Raw genomic sequence first — 16,211 nt, forward strand, 5'->3', positions numbered from 1 at the left:
ATCCTTTTTTCAACTCCATCCGCATATCCACTGTGTAAATAATATAGTAGATAAAATTATGGTTTAACATAAAATAATTTCAAATAAGTTTATTATACAGGGTGTAATTTTGAATGGGGATTATATTTATACAGAGGACCTTTGATCTTTAGAAACACATATAAGTTTGTTTTCTCAAATTACTTTGTAAAAACTGATTTTTTTGTAATTTTTATACCACATGTTCAAAGGAGCTAGTATAAGCATGTATTGTGATCAAATCTCATTTTTCTTGATTTGTATGCATATTTTTTCATATCACGCAGATATTTAACAATGAAGATAAACAAACACATTATACCGTTACTAAAGACTGAAATAAATAAAGTTAAACTTACACTACACTTACTCTGCATTACACTTACACTACACTACACTTACACTACACTACACTTGCACAACACTTACACTGCTCTTACACTACACTACACTTACACTACACATTACACTTACATGAGTTAAACACCACTTTAAATTGTCCTATAATATTAAATTTAATAAAACACTACACTGGATTATACTAATTCTATTAAGTGTCCACTAAAAACTAATATTTCTCTCAGACAGTTGTCAAAGTACCTTCTCGTAAGCTATGTAAAAACAAATTAGTTTTACTTATATTAGTAATGTGTACCTATCCACATACTAATTTTAGCTAATTTATATATTATACAGTGTCCCGTTCATGTTTCCAAAAAACTTGTATGCAAGTTCGTCGTAGGAAAATAATAGGGGGTAGTTTATGTAAGTAACGTTTTTTCTTTAACGCCTTGCTTTCGAGATACAGTGTGTTGAAATTGTTACTTTCCAAGTGGTTTTCCTTAATTATCTTTGAGTAAAAATGTCAAAGTTTGTACACGAGTAAACATCAACTGTATGTTATGAAAAATGTACATACGGTTTTTTTCTGAAAAGCAGTGTCACCGATACTGGTAATTGGAAGCGGTACAATTGAAAAAAAAAATATGTTAAAAGTTAAAATTTGTTACATTTCTAAACGGTTTTGTATACTCTGAAGCATACTACAAAAAAAAAGGTATACTTGTCGAAATTCGGTAGTATGTACCATTTTTGAGAAAAATGAAGTTGTATTTTTTTGCTCACATACATCGGCACAAGCACTTTAACAGAATATTAAATGGAAAGAGGACGTTACCATTGAATGGGCCGAAGACTTAGCTATCAATAGTCTTTGCATTTAAGAATATAATTTTAAACATTTAAAACTATCTGGGAAGTAACAACTTTAACACACTGTATCTCGAAGACAGGGCGTCTAAGAAAAAAACGTTACATGAACTACCTCCATTATTTTCCCATAAGGAACTTGCACGCAAGTTATTTTGAAACATGAACAGGACATCCTGTATATTAATTTTTTTTAAATACTACTGGACTATCTGATTGATTAGTATTCTGGGGAGCACATGTTATTACCCCTAAAAAAAACTGAGCCTCACTTAGAGTTACGCCCTGTATATTCAAATTTTTTTTGTAAATCTTTGTAAATATTCAATAATTGAGAAATATTTTCATGCTCTCTCAGTATCAGGTATGTAAGGTTGAAGCGGTCTGTTATAAAGATTAGGTTTTAGATTTTTCTCTAAACTGTTGGTTTATTAGAATTTAGCCCAACTCCTGGATGAAAATTTTGTCTAGGATGACAGTGCATGACTTATTTGCTGTAATTTTACTATCGCTTTTAATTTGAAAAAAATATATATTGACAGATTAGACTAATTTCGACACTTTTGGGAGAATTCTTGTATTTCCCGAAGGGATAGACGAAAAGTAGGTTAAAATATTTTTAATTAATGATATTGTGGGATACAATTATTCTGTGGGCTAGATGCCCTGTCCAGTATTGAATTATACCACCAATATTAACACAGCGGTTCTTGACATTTTGTTTACCGTGGACCACCTTTCAATATATTTTTGTTGCGAACCTCCAAGTTACTTACATAGATATAAGTCCCAATTTTAATGGGTTTGAAATATTAATTCTAAATTGCACACCAAACTAAATTTTGAAAAGATAAACAATAAGTAACTCTCTGACATAAGAGAGTGTATTTTCTTCATTAGCTGTTATCAGTGCTTAAATGTTCCTAAAAACTTCGTGGACCTCTTTGGAGGAGATTGCTTACCTCCAGGAGTTCGCGGACCACAGGTTAAGAACCACTGATCTAACATATAGCTAAGATTATTTAACATTGCTTTCAAAAATGAAAAATACCCCGTATGTTCCAAATGGATCAATATATTAATTTTTCTCGAAACTGAAAAGTCAGGTCATTTGAACTACTTTTTGTTCGAAAATATAAGAAACCTCCCAAAAGTGCCGAAATTGTCTCACCCTGTACATTTTTATATCAATAATGAAAAATAAAACCGCTTATTAAATTTTTTGCTATTTACGTTACTTCTAAATACCTTTGAAAAAATAATATTAACACTTATTTCAGGTAACTTTAGAGGAGCAAATGATCTGCGGGGCTCTTCAAACGTTAAACGAGGAAGCATGCGAGGACGTACTAGAAGAAACGGAAGACACAAAAATCGTAATAGAACCCGATGTACCCCAGACTTCAGTCATTCCACCGAGCCCCGAATCCGTTCAAGGTGAATCTCATAATAACGCAGAGACTTCGTACAAGTCACGTGTCACAGCAGCTCCTAACGAAAAGAGCAGTAAAAAAGTGAAGTATGACGATAACGTCATTCAAGTAGAGTACAACGAACCGTCGTTCAATAAAACAAACAAACCAGGTTCCTCTCGGAAAGAGAACGAGATCTTTGGTGACGGGTTTAGATTTGATCCATAATTTATTTTTTGTACATATGCATTCCAGTTCAATCGAGTGCCATAACGTTTAGGAATATATTAAATTTAAATATATTTTTAAAAATATTAGTGGTGATAGTAAGTAATTTATTTTATTTAATAGAAAAAGCTGGAATCTTAATTGCAGTGGAAGTTTGATTATTGGTTTTTTCTTTTTAAATTTTTCAAGTGTTTTTGAATCTTATTAAAACGATTGGCATCTTAAAATATCGACGACATTTCATCACTTATACAGGGTGTTATTTTGAATGGGGGTCATATTTATTGATTCTTAGAGGTACTTGTTTGGTTTTTCAAATTCCATTGTGAAACTTGATTTTTTTCTAGCTGTTCTTTTTTGTTTTTTTATTATCATACCCTAGTACTGGCCGGGTTAGCGTCGCAATTGGGAACTTCAGCACGCATTGTTGTCAAATCTCATTTTTCTTGATACTTATACATGTTTTTTTCAAATTATCACACAGATGAACAGTAAAGGCACACACATGTCATACCAACACTGAACACTGAAATAAAGAAATTTGTATGAGGTTATACTACACTACACAAAACTCTTAATTAAATAACATTTAAAATTTTACTATGAAATTGGACTTAATAAAAGAATATTACACTATACAAATTTTATTTCGATTACAGTAAAACTATTATTTTGGGTAGTAAGTCGTAAAATTTCTAACGATATTAAAAACACAGTCTCGTAAACTGATAAACTGAGAACTAAAATAAATGTAATAAAATAAGATGGTGACATATTTGGGCATTTTCTTTCAACGAATTAACATTGAGTGTTGTTTTTTTGTCTATCCTGTTGTCGAATCACATCAGGTGGATTGATATGCAGTTTACTTAAGAGTGCTCTATAGCAAATAGGAATTAGCAATACGTTTTATAGATTTTATTACACAGTTTGTCTAAATATGATTTAATGCACAAATAACAGACTTTCCTCCATTCTAACGCAGATTTTCTATAAAATGGGCTTAGTTTGAAACTCAAATTACTGTTTGGTGCAAAGAAATTTGTAATTTACTTGTTCAAAAGCGGCAAATTACAAATTGCTTTACAACAAAAAGTAATTTGAGTTTCAAACTAACTCCATTTTATAGAAAATCTTCGTTAGAATGGAGGAAAGTCTGTTATTTGTGCATTAATTCATATTTAGACAAACTGTGTAATAGATTCTTTTAGTGTGATGTCATATATTTAGACAACCCGCAACAAATTGTCATAGTTGAAATTGTGCAGACCGAATCTGACCCTTGTGTACTATTTACATAGATACTATAAAATGAACAACTTCAAATTAATTTATTTTTACAAGGATTTGGAAGTATTTAAGAACAACCAATGCGTGTTTCGTAAAATAGATACACTAATGTGCTTAAAGAGGTTTATCGGGTACGTCTAAAGTCAAATGAGAGTTTCTGTAGATTCGTTAGTGACTAATGTAGTGTTTCAATTTGGCAATGTTGCACTTGGTTGGCGAGCTCGGATCGGCATTTGCTCACTTGGATTTGATCATTCTGTAAGCTTGAAATTTACATCATATGTCACTACTGCGAATTTCAAATAATACGCTACGTCGAGAACCGCGGCGTTGCCGCTATCACGCATATGGAGGTTAAGTTAGTCAACGACAGCGGTTTGAAGGAGAATTATTATAAATTATGTATCTTACAAGTACTTAATCGATTTCTACGAGCTGTCATACAGTTCCTTAGATATTGGTTTTCTATTTATACAAGTTGCTGTGGAAACTATTCGTCAATTGTTGCGCATTCTAAGTGGAAAGGCCAAAAAAATCTGCATTCTCATAAGACTTCGTACTAAATCGTGAAAAATTATTTTATTAATATCTCGTCTTTTACGTATCCAAACTAGTCATAATTTTTTTTGAGGATTTTCTTCATATTAAGCTTATATTAATTTTTTTATGAATATTTGTTCGTCAATTTCAAATCAGATAAACCTCCTTAAAATTTACAAAAATCGTTATAAAAAAATATTCCTAAATTTAAATAAGGTCAAAATTTAACATTAGCCTAATGCTCGTGCTCAGAAACAATAGCCTCATACGCAGGTGAAATCCTGTTGATAAGTTATCGCTGTCATCATTAGCCTATGTTCTTTTGTTTTGTTTAATTTTGGCATACTAAGTATTTTTATTGTTTTTTTTGGTGTTGTACTGTGTCGGTGTGTTTATCGAGTGTTTTTTTCTTCAAGTGGTTTATTATAGACATACTCTTAACCGCAACCAAACTTTTCTAGAATGATATCCTGTTGCGAGGCTACTTCACTTGCACGAAATTATCTTTAATCTGCATGCTCAGTAACATTGGTATCATTTTAATTTACTAATTACGGTAAAAGTCAATATTGTTCTATAAATTTAAATATATAATTTCTATAATTCTTTTAGTTGTCACTTGAGGTTTGAAACTTCTTAAATATTTCTAATATTGCCAGAATATCGCGATATTTAAGATCATGACAAAGAAGCAATTTTTTTGGCACTTATGTCCAAAGTACATAAGGTCGAAAATCGATCTAGTTAAAATATTGACAAATTCTTCATGACTGCGTACTATAGGGTTGCCTATTATTTGGCGTATGTGACAGCTAAAAAGGTCTATAGAATCTATAAAAATGTATTGCTGGTTGCCAATTTGCTTTAGAGCCCTCTTAAAGTCAATATCAAGGTCATTGACACTGAGATTCGCAAGCTAAACACAGTGCTTAAAAAAATATTAATATGCTTTTCTTAAAAACCCGAAATGATTTAAAAAAATGCTTCAAATCTATCAGATTAGTAATTATATTTATAAAAAATAATTATTTTAAGACAGTTTTACTTAAATTTGCAACATATTCCTGTCGACGTACCAATATTAGTTAATATTTTATAAATTGTGCAAAAAGAGGTAAATTTTTTAAAAATGTTCAAAATTTTCTTTAATATTTCGCGTTCCGTTTGCATTGAAAAATCAAATATGATGACTTTAACATAACATGTTGCAAAGTCATATAAAGTTAACCTGTTTTACAAAATTACTTTCCAGTTTTGATTTCATACACTTGGCAAAAAGGTAACAACAAGCAATAGAAATGAGCGTTGACATACAACCGAGGTTGGGAGTTGCCCAGTGATATCTTAAAAAATTGATTAAGTGTAGGAAAAAAAAATGAATTATATTTGTTGGATTTTAAGAAAAATAATTTCGGATTATTATTCATACAGTCGTTACGATATCAGTTGTAACCGTATACAAATATTTAACTCATAAACTCTACTAATTATAAAATTAAACTAATTATAGAATACCACGCAAAAAATTATTTACGACTTAGTGGACCAATACAGGTCTGCTTTGACGACCAGCGGATTCGCCCAATGGCTATTCGAGTATAAATTATGAGACAGATCACGGCTAAAGCATAGGAAGAAATTTCAAGAGAAGTGCAAACGGTCCTGTGCTTTAAGATTCGCAGGTTCCAATTGATATCGTAACAACTATACCTACCTCTAAAAAACTGACCCTCACTTAAAGTTACACCGAGTAACACATCTTCATGGAAATTTAAAATGCAAAGAAGTAACAATAATTTTATAAATCCTTAACATAAAAAATTTTTTATATTTATTATATATTTAAGGCGGTCCTGAGGATGTTGTGCTAAAAGTGATGAAACACTAAGAATTGTTAGTTTCCTTTTGAAATTTCTGGTTATCTGTCTTCAATATTTATAATATACATATAAAATATTGTATAGTTTTATTCATTGCCAGTATTATTATTTATAGTCAGATATTTACTGCAACATTAATCTATACTTCTTTTCTTTTTACTTTATACAGTTATTGAATTCACTTTCCAGCCCGCAACCACGATTTCTACATGTATAAAATATTTATTTTAGTTTTAGTATTGCCTGAATGTAATTTATTTTATTATACCAGAATAAAACAATTTCGAACCAGCATGTGTTTTTCTGATTTTTTATGTGTTTATGTGGATTTCGTTTTGTGTCTAGTGAATTCAATAGCTGTGTACGGTTGCATGTACTGTTCTTTTTCCTTTTTTCATTTCTTTTATGCATTTGGCCGTGACTTCCGTCACTTCACTTCTGTACATATTCTATTTATTTTTAATAAATCCGCTTTTGAAGTTAACACGACAAGACAATTTTTCTAAGCTTATCAACTGCATGTATCTCGAACTAAATTCAGTCATTCTTGGAAGTTTGTCGGCATTTTTTAAAAAACCGAAGAAATTTTTGTTTTTTTTCAATATTAACATCACTCGTATTTTGATAGAATAAAAGAAAACTACTAGTAGGATCATATTTGATGCAAAGTAATAAATCATTGTCTGTTAAGGGATCCAGTGCAATACGCTTTTAAGGGGTTTAGAAATTGAATAATTTCTTTTTACATTATGAAGGGACAAAGGGATCAGTTCCCGTCTGGCACCCTTGTTCCTACAAAAATACCTTTATAACCTATTTATTTTAAATGTAGTTTATTATAAATCCAATTTGTTTTTTAAATTTCACATATGTACTACATTTTACCTCTGTACGTGCTGTTGTTTATTTGTTTTTTAGGGGCGGTCACTGATTTACGACCAAGCTCGCCTAGGTTAGTATTTAACGTATAACCGAATACTTTGTACACTCAATGCACCTGGGCGACTACAGCTACTACCAGAACACAATGTGTATTCAGCGGTATTTCAGATTTTACATTTAATTTCATTTCAAATTTGAAATGGTTCATCATCTTACGCCTCCTAAAATTGATGACACGATTTTCCTTTGATAAAAGACCGACAATTTTTTGCTCTACTTTGCATCGTATATGATCCTACTATAGATTTATTTATTTTGAGAACACTTGTTTTAAGTCTGACTGAATTTGTACACTTGGGGGTTTCCCCACTGCTTGAGGCTCAATCTTATTTCATTTCAACTTCAATAATTAGCCTAGAATTTGTAAAATTGTAAAAATAAAGGAAAAACCTTTTTAAATTGGAGGTAAGTAGTTTATCCCGATTTCAGTACTGTTGGGTTAGAGTTGAATATGCTTGGGGATTTATAGGGACGTTGAATAAGTTCTTGCTGTTTTCCAACAGATGGCATTACCAATCCTGCATGCTTGTAGTTCAAGATGGCAACACACCTATAAGGTGGTACTATAAGCAAGCTTGAAATTCAGTGCTGAAAAAAGAGTATTGCGGGGAATTTACTGCACTACTTTATTAAAAAAAAAACTGCAGCAGAATCACAGAATTCTTGTTGAGACTTTCGGAGATTGGTTTAGACGCTTCAGAAATAATCATTTTGATGTTGAAGATAAAGAACGCTGTGACACACCGAAACAGTTTTGAAGAATTGGGGGCATTGTTTCTTGAAAACTCATGTCAGAAGTAAACTGAACTTGGAGAATCATTAGGAGTTGTTCACACAACAATTTCGAAACGTTTGAAAGCATTAAGAATTATTTAAAAGTGTAACCTGAGGGGTTAATTCTTTATTTAACCATCTACCATTATGACCAGTATCATAACGATTAACCTACAAAAGAGTTTATCATTTACTTCTCGAAAGGGAGTTTATAATTTTTATCATCTACACTTTAATTAATACGTGGGAACTTAGAAATGTACATTCAGAGAATGAATTCGACACTTACCGTACGTCGCTCATGTAGAATCTAACTAGTGGTTGGTTGTATAGGAAGACACTTAAGTTGGCAGAACAATAAAACACCAAAACTTTCCAGGAAGGGTTTTAATAACAAAAAAAAAACAAGCAAAATAACGAAGACACAGCGGATTCAATCAAACATTATTGATTAATTTACATGCGACATCGCAGTCCGAGATTCAGGGAACCCAACGCGAATTCATAGCAAAATTTGGAAAGACTTTATCCGTTATTAAATTAACCCGAGACTCTAAAATTAAGAAACCTGCCCAGTGTGGAATCCAAGGAGAAACTGCCTTTTTTTCGGAAATCTCTTCTGAATTCGACACTCATTTCTTGGGTCCAGAAGTTTCTGTTCTTATCTTATTGGTGGCCTCCCTGAATATCGGGGGTTGAAATGTCTTACTATACCATTTTTCTCACAACATTCTAATAACTTATTTCAATATTTTGGGATTCCTACGTGTTTTCGAATGTATTTCGCGCGTTATTAGAAATATCGATTTTGTTCCTTTACCATGGGCTGAACCGACGCAGTTAGTCGATACCAGATGCCTAACACATGGCGATCTAAGTCTACTTGTTCAAAATCATTGCTAAATTTCATTAGGTCGTCTCCGAAGGATTGCGATGGTCGAGCTTTGCAAATTTATTACTCCCGGTGGCAAGAGGCACCAGTTTCTCAACGACTTTATGGCGACACTAAACCTACTTGAAGACCCTTAACTTTTCAATAATTATTGTTGACTGAGTTGGCCCATCCATTCTGAGAACTAACAATCTATCACGAGTCTCGGCTCTTATTACAAAAGCAAGGAAATTGGGTGCTGTACATGTTGAAGCCGAAAGATTTCGAACAGCATCTTTGCACGTGTGAACAGCTGCTTCAACGGGCAAAAAAGAAAAGTGATGAAAAATTGATACCCTACGATAAATCCTAAGGGAAGAAAGTCGTGGGGTAAGCCTGGCCATGTGTCAACATTATTGGCAAAGCCAAATATCCATGGTTCCAAGCTTCTGCTCTGCATTTGGTGGGAGCTGGGTATAGTTTATTATGAGCTGTTCAAACCGAATGAAACCATCACAGGAGGTCACTATTGATACGTTTGAGCCGAGCATTGAAGGAAAAACAGCTGCTGTACAAGCAAAGACACGACAAAGTGATTTTGCAGCATGTCAATGCTCGGACACATGTTCAGTATCGGTGAAAACTTAGTTGGAAACGCTTAAATGGGAAATCCTACCCCAACAGCCATATTCGTCGTTTTTCCGATGTAGAACTAGAATTCTGCCAGAAAGATGGGGAAAAGTACTGGGACTGGTGACATGATGTTTTTTTACTAATTTTTTTTTAAATAAAGCATTAATTTTCACAATAAAACAACGAGAACTTATTCAACATCCTATTACCATTTTTTTTGTCCAGTTGGTTACAAAATTCCCCTTAAATATGTAAAATTATTATATCACACATCTCAAATTTCTTTTTGTTACTTAATTCCTGACATAAAGGTATACTGTCTGTAAACAAATGGGCCATGCTTTAAGGGTATTATTTTTTTTACTGAAAACTGATTTACATCAAATTATTTTCTACAATTCGTTAAGGGACGGATTAAGAAATGGTGGCATCCCTGGTTAACCCTTTCCCATTTTTTTACGTATTGCATAAGCAGAGACAGTTCTGGAATTCTCTTTTGATATTTGTAACACTGTGCAGATAATGAGACAAAACTTATGAGCAGTAATGGATGGTGAAAATTATAGTCATATTTTGATAATTAAACGTGAGACCCATACAGTTTTTCATATAAAGACAAAAAAATTTTTTAGCTATTGTTTGTGAATATTTTTAAAATGGGATAGCCTCTCCTAAGGTCTCGAAAAGTGTTACACATATATGTAAAAAAAATTTTTTTTTTGTAATTAAGTGATAGATACAATAAGGTGTTTTTTTAATAAAAAAAAGTATATTTTTTGTAGTCATACCTGTTCAAATTTTGATTTAATACTAACATCCCATTTTTAAATTTCATGATGAAATTTGGTGGACTTTAACAGAAATGAAATTATTTAAAAAAACAAGAAAGCACATACAGGTGCAACCTATTTTGAGATCTGAGGGAAAGCGACCCTTATTTCAGATTTTATTTTGTAAATTTTGTTCAGAATTCTTTCATCATGAAAGATGTCGATGTGGGCCTAGAAATCATCCCTTAAAAAATTGTGGTTCCACGTTTCATCATCCAGATACAACGAAATTTTCACCAGCTTACGAGTATACATATACAGGATGTTTCCTAAGTCTATGTCATAATTTTAGGAGGTTGTTCTTTGGATAAAATCGCAGAGTTAATTAATATTAAAAATTAAACTTTTACTAATGATACAATTAGAGATTGAAAGGTAATTGTGCGAAAGATTTTGATGCCACTGAGAATTTTGGAAATTTGTGAACTTAATTGCTAATGTAATTTTTAAGCAAAAGATAACTTTATAAGGAAAATAAACCGTTTGCGAGTTATTTTATTTATTTATTTTTAATTTAAAACTCACTCACTCAGTTGAATAAACTTAAAATATCTCTAAAATTTTTCATTCACAGAAAATATGTTTAAATACGTTCATTAAATATCAACAAAAATCATAGCGTGGAATTTTTAAATGTTTTCAAAAATGCTGCCTCATGTTTTTAAAATAACTAAAAAATAAATAAGTGAAAGAAAGGTGGTACAAATTAGAAGGCCATTTTAGGTATTCCTAGCCGCCTATATGTTTTAGAAAAAAAAAAAAAAAAAAAAAAAAAATTAGGATTACATTCGTATTGACGCATGTAATACAGATTTTACAATTATTATGTTATACAAAAAAATATTTTTTTAGAGCTCATTTTTTAAGGAATAAACATTGCTAAGGTAACTAGATTTAAATTGTGACAGTAAGTTAAAAAAAAAAAATAAAATAAAAAACCATTACATTATTATAATTTTTTAATGGAACAAAATTTTTCTAAGGTAACTTGATTTAAATCAGTTTATTACATCCCAAGTCGGTACCCTTGAATTATGACCACCTACAACATAAATACACTACTTACCAATCAAATAATTTCTTCCTATCTGCAAAGGATAAACTTACCTGTAAGAATGATACAAAATTTTATTTTTAGAAGCACTAAACGATATTTATTTTAAATATAGTAATTTTTATAGTACTATATTTTTATTTTGTTTGTTTTTAATTTATTATTGCAAAAATACAGGTAAACCTTGTTAGCCGAATTTATTATTATTATAAAAATTATTTATATTTTGCTTTTGATAAATATTTAGATATTTATTAAATACACAAAGTGGATAAAATTAATATTGATTATTGGATTTTAGGACATTAATGACAGATCTTTGTGGTACTGATCATCATTTTTCTAAAACATTTATTAAACTGGGTTATATTGGTCTACATTTATTTTATTTATGTTAGGAAACTTGTGTGATGTAATAAAATTTCAATAATATTCGCTACTAACAAACATAATAAAATTTTGTGGTCTAGCTATTTTTATGTTCAGCTAACTGTTATGCCAACATTTTAAGTGTTCATATTCGAACTACTTCTTAGACACTCATCATAATTTTTTTGTAAAAGTGGAAGTAAGTAGATATAAACAGGTATAAAATATTTGGTTTTTCAATTGGTTAAATGATTTATACGATATTACCATTTTTTTGTTTTTAATCTCCGACTTTTTATACAAAATTTTTGACTATTTACATAAAAAATTGAAATACAATTTTGTGCCATTTAAATTAAAAAGATTCATCACATTTTTGGAGATTTATCTCCTGTGAATTGCTATTTGCTTCTTGTTTCTCATCCGAGCAGTTTTTGTAGCCATTTATGCTTTATTTAATATGCTTTTGCACGCTTAGATCGTCCGCACTAACAACCGCATGTTGTAACCATTCTCACTACCTCGCTTAGTCGCTTATTTTGTTTAGATTTCCAACGAGGCTGTCGCTCGCGAACCAACAGCTCTTGCGGGATAGGTGAGACAGATTTTGTTTTATTGCAATCCTCACCTATAGGTCATATGCACTGGCAGCCTGTCAGTATCTCTATCGCTGGTTATTCTGAGAGTTTAAGCGATCATAGCTCCAGGTGCAGCTCGCAGCCTCCTAGCCCAAGTAAGTGCTTTGTAAACGTTGAGAACGTGGTTCCCGCCTCTTGAAGGAGTCTCCTTATGCCATAGAGACCTTCTCTAAAGCATATTTTTTTTAAATTTTTTCATAGCAAAACTGTAAATTGAAAATATAAACTAATTAATCGATAATTCGTACTTTAATTTTTCTGAAACAGTTTCGGAGAACTTCAATTTAGGGGAACCACTTGGTCAAGAGAGGCATAACAATCCTTTTTGTAACTTAAAAAACCATATAATAATTAAAAGTGTCTAAAATTAACCATAATAAATGTACATACTTTGACGAAATGGAGTCTGGAAACGTAGAAGAAGTCGAACTCAAATTTTTTATATGTTACATGTACAGCTGTGGACAATAAAATGTTTCGAACACTTACTGGTTGGTGTAATTGTGACTTTGCTGTTGAATGTTTAATCTTCACCTAACTTCATTAGTCTGTTTTTAATATAATTGTTTTTTTTTTTATAAATATCTGGCTTCAAGTTTCAAATAAAACTATTCAAGTTTACTAAAAGTTACACTGATGTACAAAAAGTTAGTAGATTTTCTTTTGACCTCTATTGTAACATGTAATAACAACAAAGTCATCAAATGTCATCGTAATACCTAAATACAATTTATTAGTTGATTTTTATGTATGTAGTATATTATGTTATGGAACAAATATATTTGTTTTTAAATATAGGCTAAAACATGCTGTTCTCGGTATATAAATACTTAGCTGATTTTTCGACATTTTATTGAAAAATTTTATTGTCCACAGCTGAACTAACAACTTTGTTGTGATAACACATGAATAACCGTTCGAATTCCTATATATTTCATATTTCTCTTTTTATTTGTACAGTTATGTCTCTACTAGAGTAGCAATTGTGTTTATAAATACATTAGTAGCTTTATATATGTAACCCTTGACTTTCCAGCATCTTTTCTCTACTTCTTCTATTTTAATGTGTGCTAACACACTAATGTACATAATTGGGTATTTCCTCGTTAAATAATAAATTGTAGAGAAATTTTTAATTGTGATCCTGTAATAACAGTTCTGTGTATGCCTTAGAGCTCTAATGTTGGACGTCCATTTTAATATCAGCTGCATGAGAATCAGTTGTGGTTATTTAATTTGGAACTTCATTTTAATTTTATTGTAATTACTCAGGATGATGCGGAAATTAGTACAAAAAATTTGAAAGGTGATGGAGCATAAAAAAATAAGACAATTTTTTTCCTGCAAGACCAGGGACCTGTCGCCTTTTGTTTTTGATATACAGGGTGTCATATATGATTTTTTAGAATACATTATAGCCATATCTGTTCTAAAAAGCAATGTATTTCGTTAAATTTGGTTTTTGAAGGTGCTAAATTATTATTATTATTTTTTTATATTACAATGTAAAATTTGATTATACAATAAAAATGAAAATAAGCGGTTTTTGAGTTTCTATTAATATACAGGGTGTCTAGAAGCGAAAAACCACACTTCAAGGGTAGTTGCTTGGATGAAAATAAACCAATTTAGGTCACGTTACAGTTTTGAATCTTTAAAAAGTTGCAGGCTTTCAAACAAATTTTTTATACAAATTTTTCTAAGACCAATAACTTTTTAAAGAAACAAAATTGTTCCAAAGTAAATTGATCTAAATTGATGTATTTTTCATCCAAAGAAGTTATCCTTGAATTTTTTGTTTGTTTTGTTTGCAGACACTGTATATTAAGGACAAAAGCTCTTGACTTTGGGACAGTTAATTGTGTTTTTCTCAAAAAAGCAATTTTAACAAGAGTGCCATTTTTGTGTTAAATGAGATTTTGCATTGCTATACTACTTACTCTGTGGCTATACGTACATTATACAAAACCTAACCTTAAAACATGTGTTAACACTTCAAGAGATTATAGCTACTGCTTTTTAGCAGATGATAAAAAAATTAACAACACTGATACATTAAGTATTGTTTGTTATCTGTATCAAATTTCACAATGCAAAAAGATAAGGTTAAAGTACGATTAAAAAAAATAATTTTTGACCCCCTGTGTCCCAAAACTAAAAGATAAAGATAAAATCATCTTATATTTTGGTATTTCAATACTCTGTCAATATTTTCCATTTATTTTCTCAACATCCTGTAAAGCAAAAAGAAAATGAAAAAATTTTGGACATCCGACATTGGTATTCCAGGTAGAAAAAAAATTGTGGAGCCAGTAACTAACTAACATTTAAAATTAGTTTCAGAAAGGAGGCCCTCAAATAGCAGTCGACATTCTAGCCTAAAATCTGGGGATCATCCCAGTAAAGGTCGCCACGTAGTAATAAGAACTGAGTGTTCCGACACAAACCCACGGGTTAGCATAAGTACCAGCAATTCCTCTGTCATGTACGAAAACCAAGAGTCGAATAGAACACCTTTATTGTATGAATATAAGCACACGGCTTCACAAACAAAATCTCGACCAAATTCCTTAAATCTGATGAAAAGCGAAAGCAAACCTATGAGGCAGTCGATGAGAAACCGTTCCAAATCTATCGATCAGTCAGGTCAGAAGGAAGAGAAAAAAGAGAAGAAAGGGTTCGAAAAACTTCTTATACTGAAGGAGAAATTATTACACTCCAGTCCCGAGTTGAATGAAACTAGCGATAATGAAAGTACCCCACTAGTTTCTGAAGTTTCTACACCATCTAAGTCGGGGCAAAGCTCAGAAGTAAAATCGTCCAGTTCCACAAGCTTCCCCCTGTCTCCGATCTCCCAGAAAAGCTTGTCCCCCGAAAAACCTTTAAACAAATGCACGAGAAGTGAGCAGAATCTCACCGACACAACTGACATTACTCCCTCGGCTGCTTTTTCTGACAGCAATATTTTTGTGGATCCTCAGTTTGTGGGCGGAGGCAATAGTTGCATCATTTCGCCGGAAAATTACCCGGAAAGACGTAGGACGATGTCTGAAGACACCAGTGCATCTATCTCGTTATATCTAGGTTCCGTAGAACATAGCAATAGTAACTACAGCGTACATAGTTGTTCGCAGAGTTCTGGACACTTGTCCAGGCAGAACGCTTTGGATTCCGAGGAAAATCTCACTGATATTTATTGCGAACCCGGTAGTAGAAATGATTGAATTTATTTGTAGATAATATCTGTACTTACGTCTCGATTATTTGGCAGTATTCCTAGGTTAGGTTTGACAATACCGTTAATTTTATTTATCTTTTACCACTTTATTTGTGATTGTAATATATACAATGTAATATATTTAAATAATTAGTAAATTTCTTGGGAAATTTTAAGATCTTGTAGTGTAATATATACAGGGTGATTAAAAAGAGCGAGTTACTTTTTAATTAAAAATTCTTAGATAAGTACATAATAAAACAAAAATTAAAATTACTTTTTTTTTGTTTTATTTAATTAACCATT

The 16,211-nt window shown here is 31.4% G+C and overlaps 1 protein-coding gene across 5 annotated transcripts in view; it reads left to right on the plus strand.

Annotated features, from left to right (window-relative positions):
* LOC108910496 (kinase D-interacting substrate of 220 kDa B) overlaps window positions 1–16,150 on the plus strand; it is a 69,144-nt gene extending 52,994 nt beyond the window's left edge. For 4 of the 5 annotated variants that reach the window (XM_018715107.1, XM_018715104.2, XM_018715106.2 and 1 more), the window contains exons 21-23: window positions 2,508–2,664; window positions 12,598–12,783; window positions 15,026–16,150. In XM_018715107.1, coding sequence (XP_018570623.1) covers window positions 2,508–2,664; window positions 12,598–12,783; window positions 15,026–15,912 — 1,230 coding nt within the window. In that variant the 3' untranslated portion in view covers window positions 15,913–16,150. The remainder of the gene's footprint in view (window positions 1–2,507; window positions 2,665–12,597; window positions 12,784–15,025) is intronic. The other variant, XM_018715108.2, reaches the window with a different exon arrangement.
* The last annotated feature ends 61 nt before the right edge of the window (window positions 16,151–16,211 follow it).

This window comes from Anoplophora glabripennis, unplaced genomic scaffold, assembly GCF_000390285.2.
Source record: "Anoplophora glabripennis isolate ALB-LARVAE unplaced genomic scaffold, Agla_2.0 scaffold376, whole genome shotgun sequence".
NCBI lineage: Eukaryota > Metazoa > Arthropoda > Insecta > Coleoptera > Cerambycidae > Anoplophora > Anoplophora glabripennis.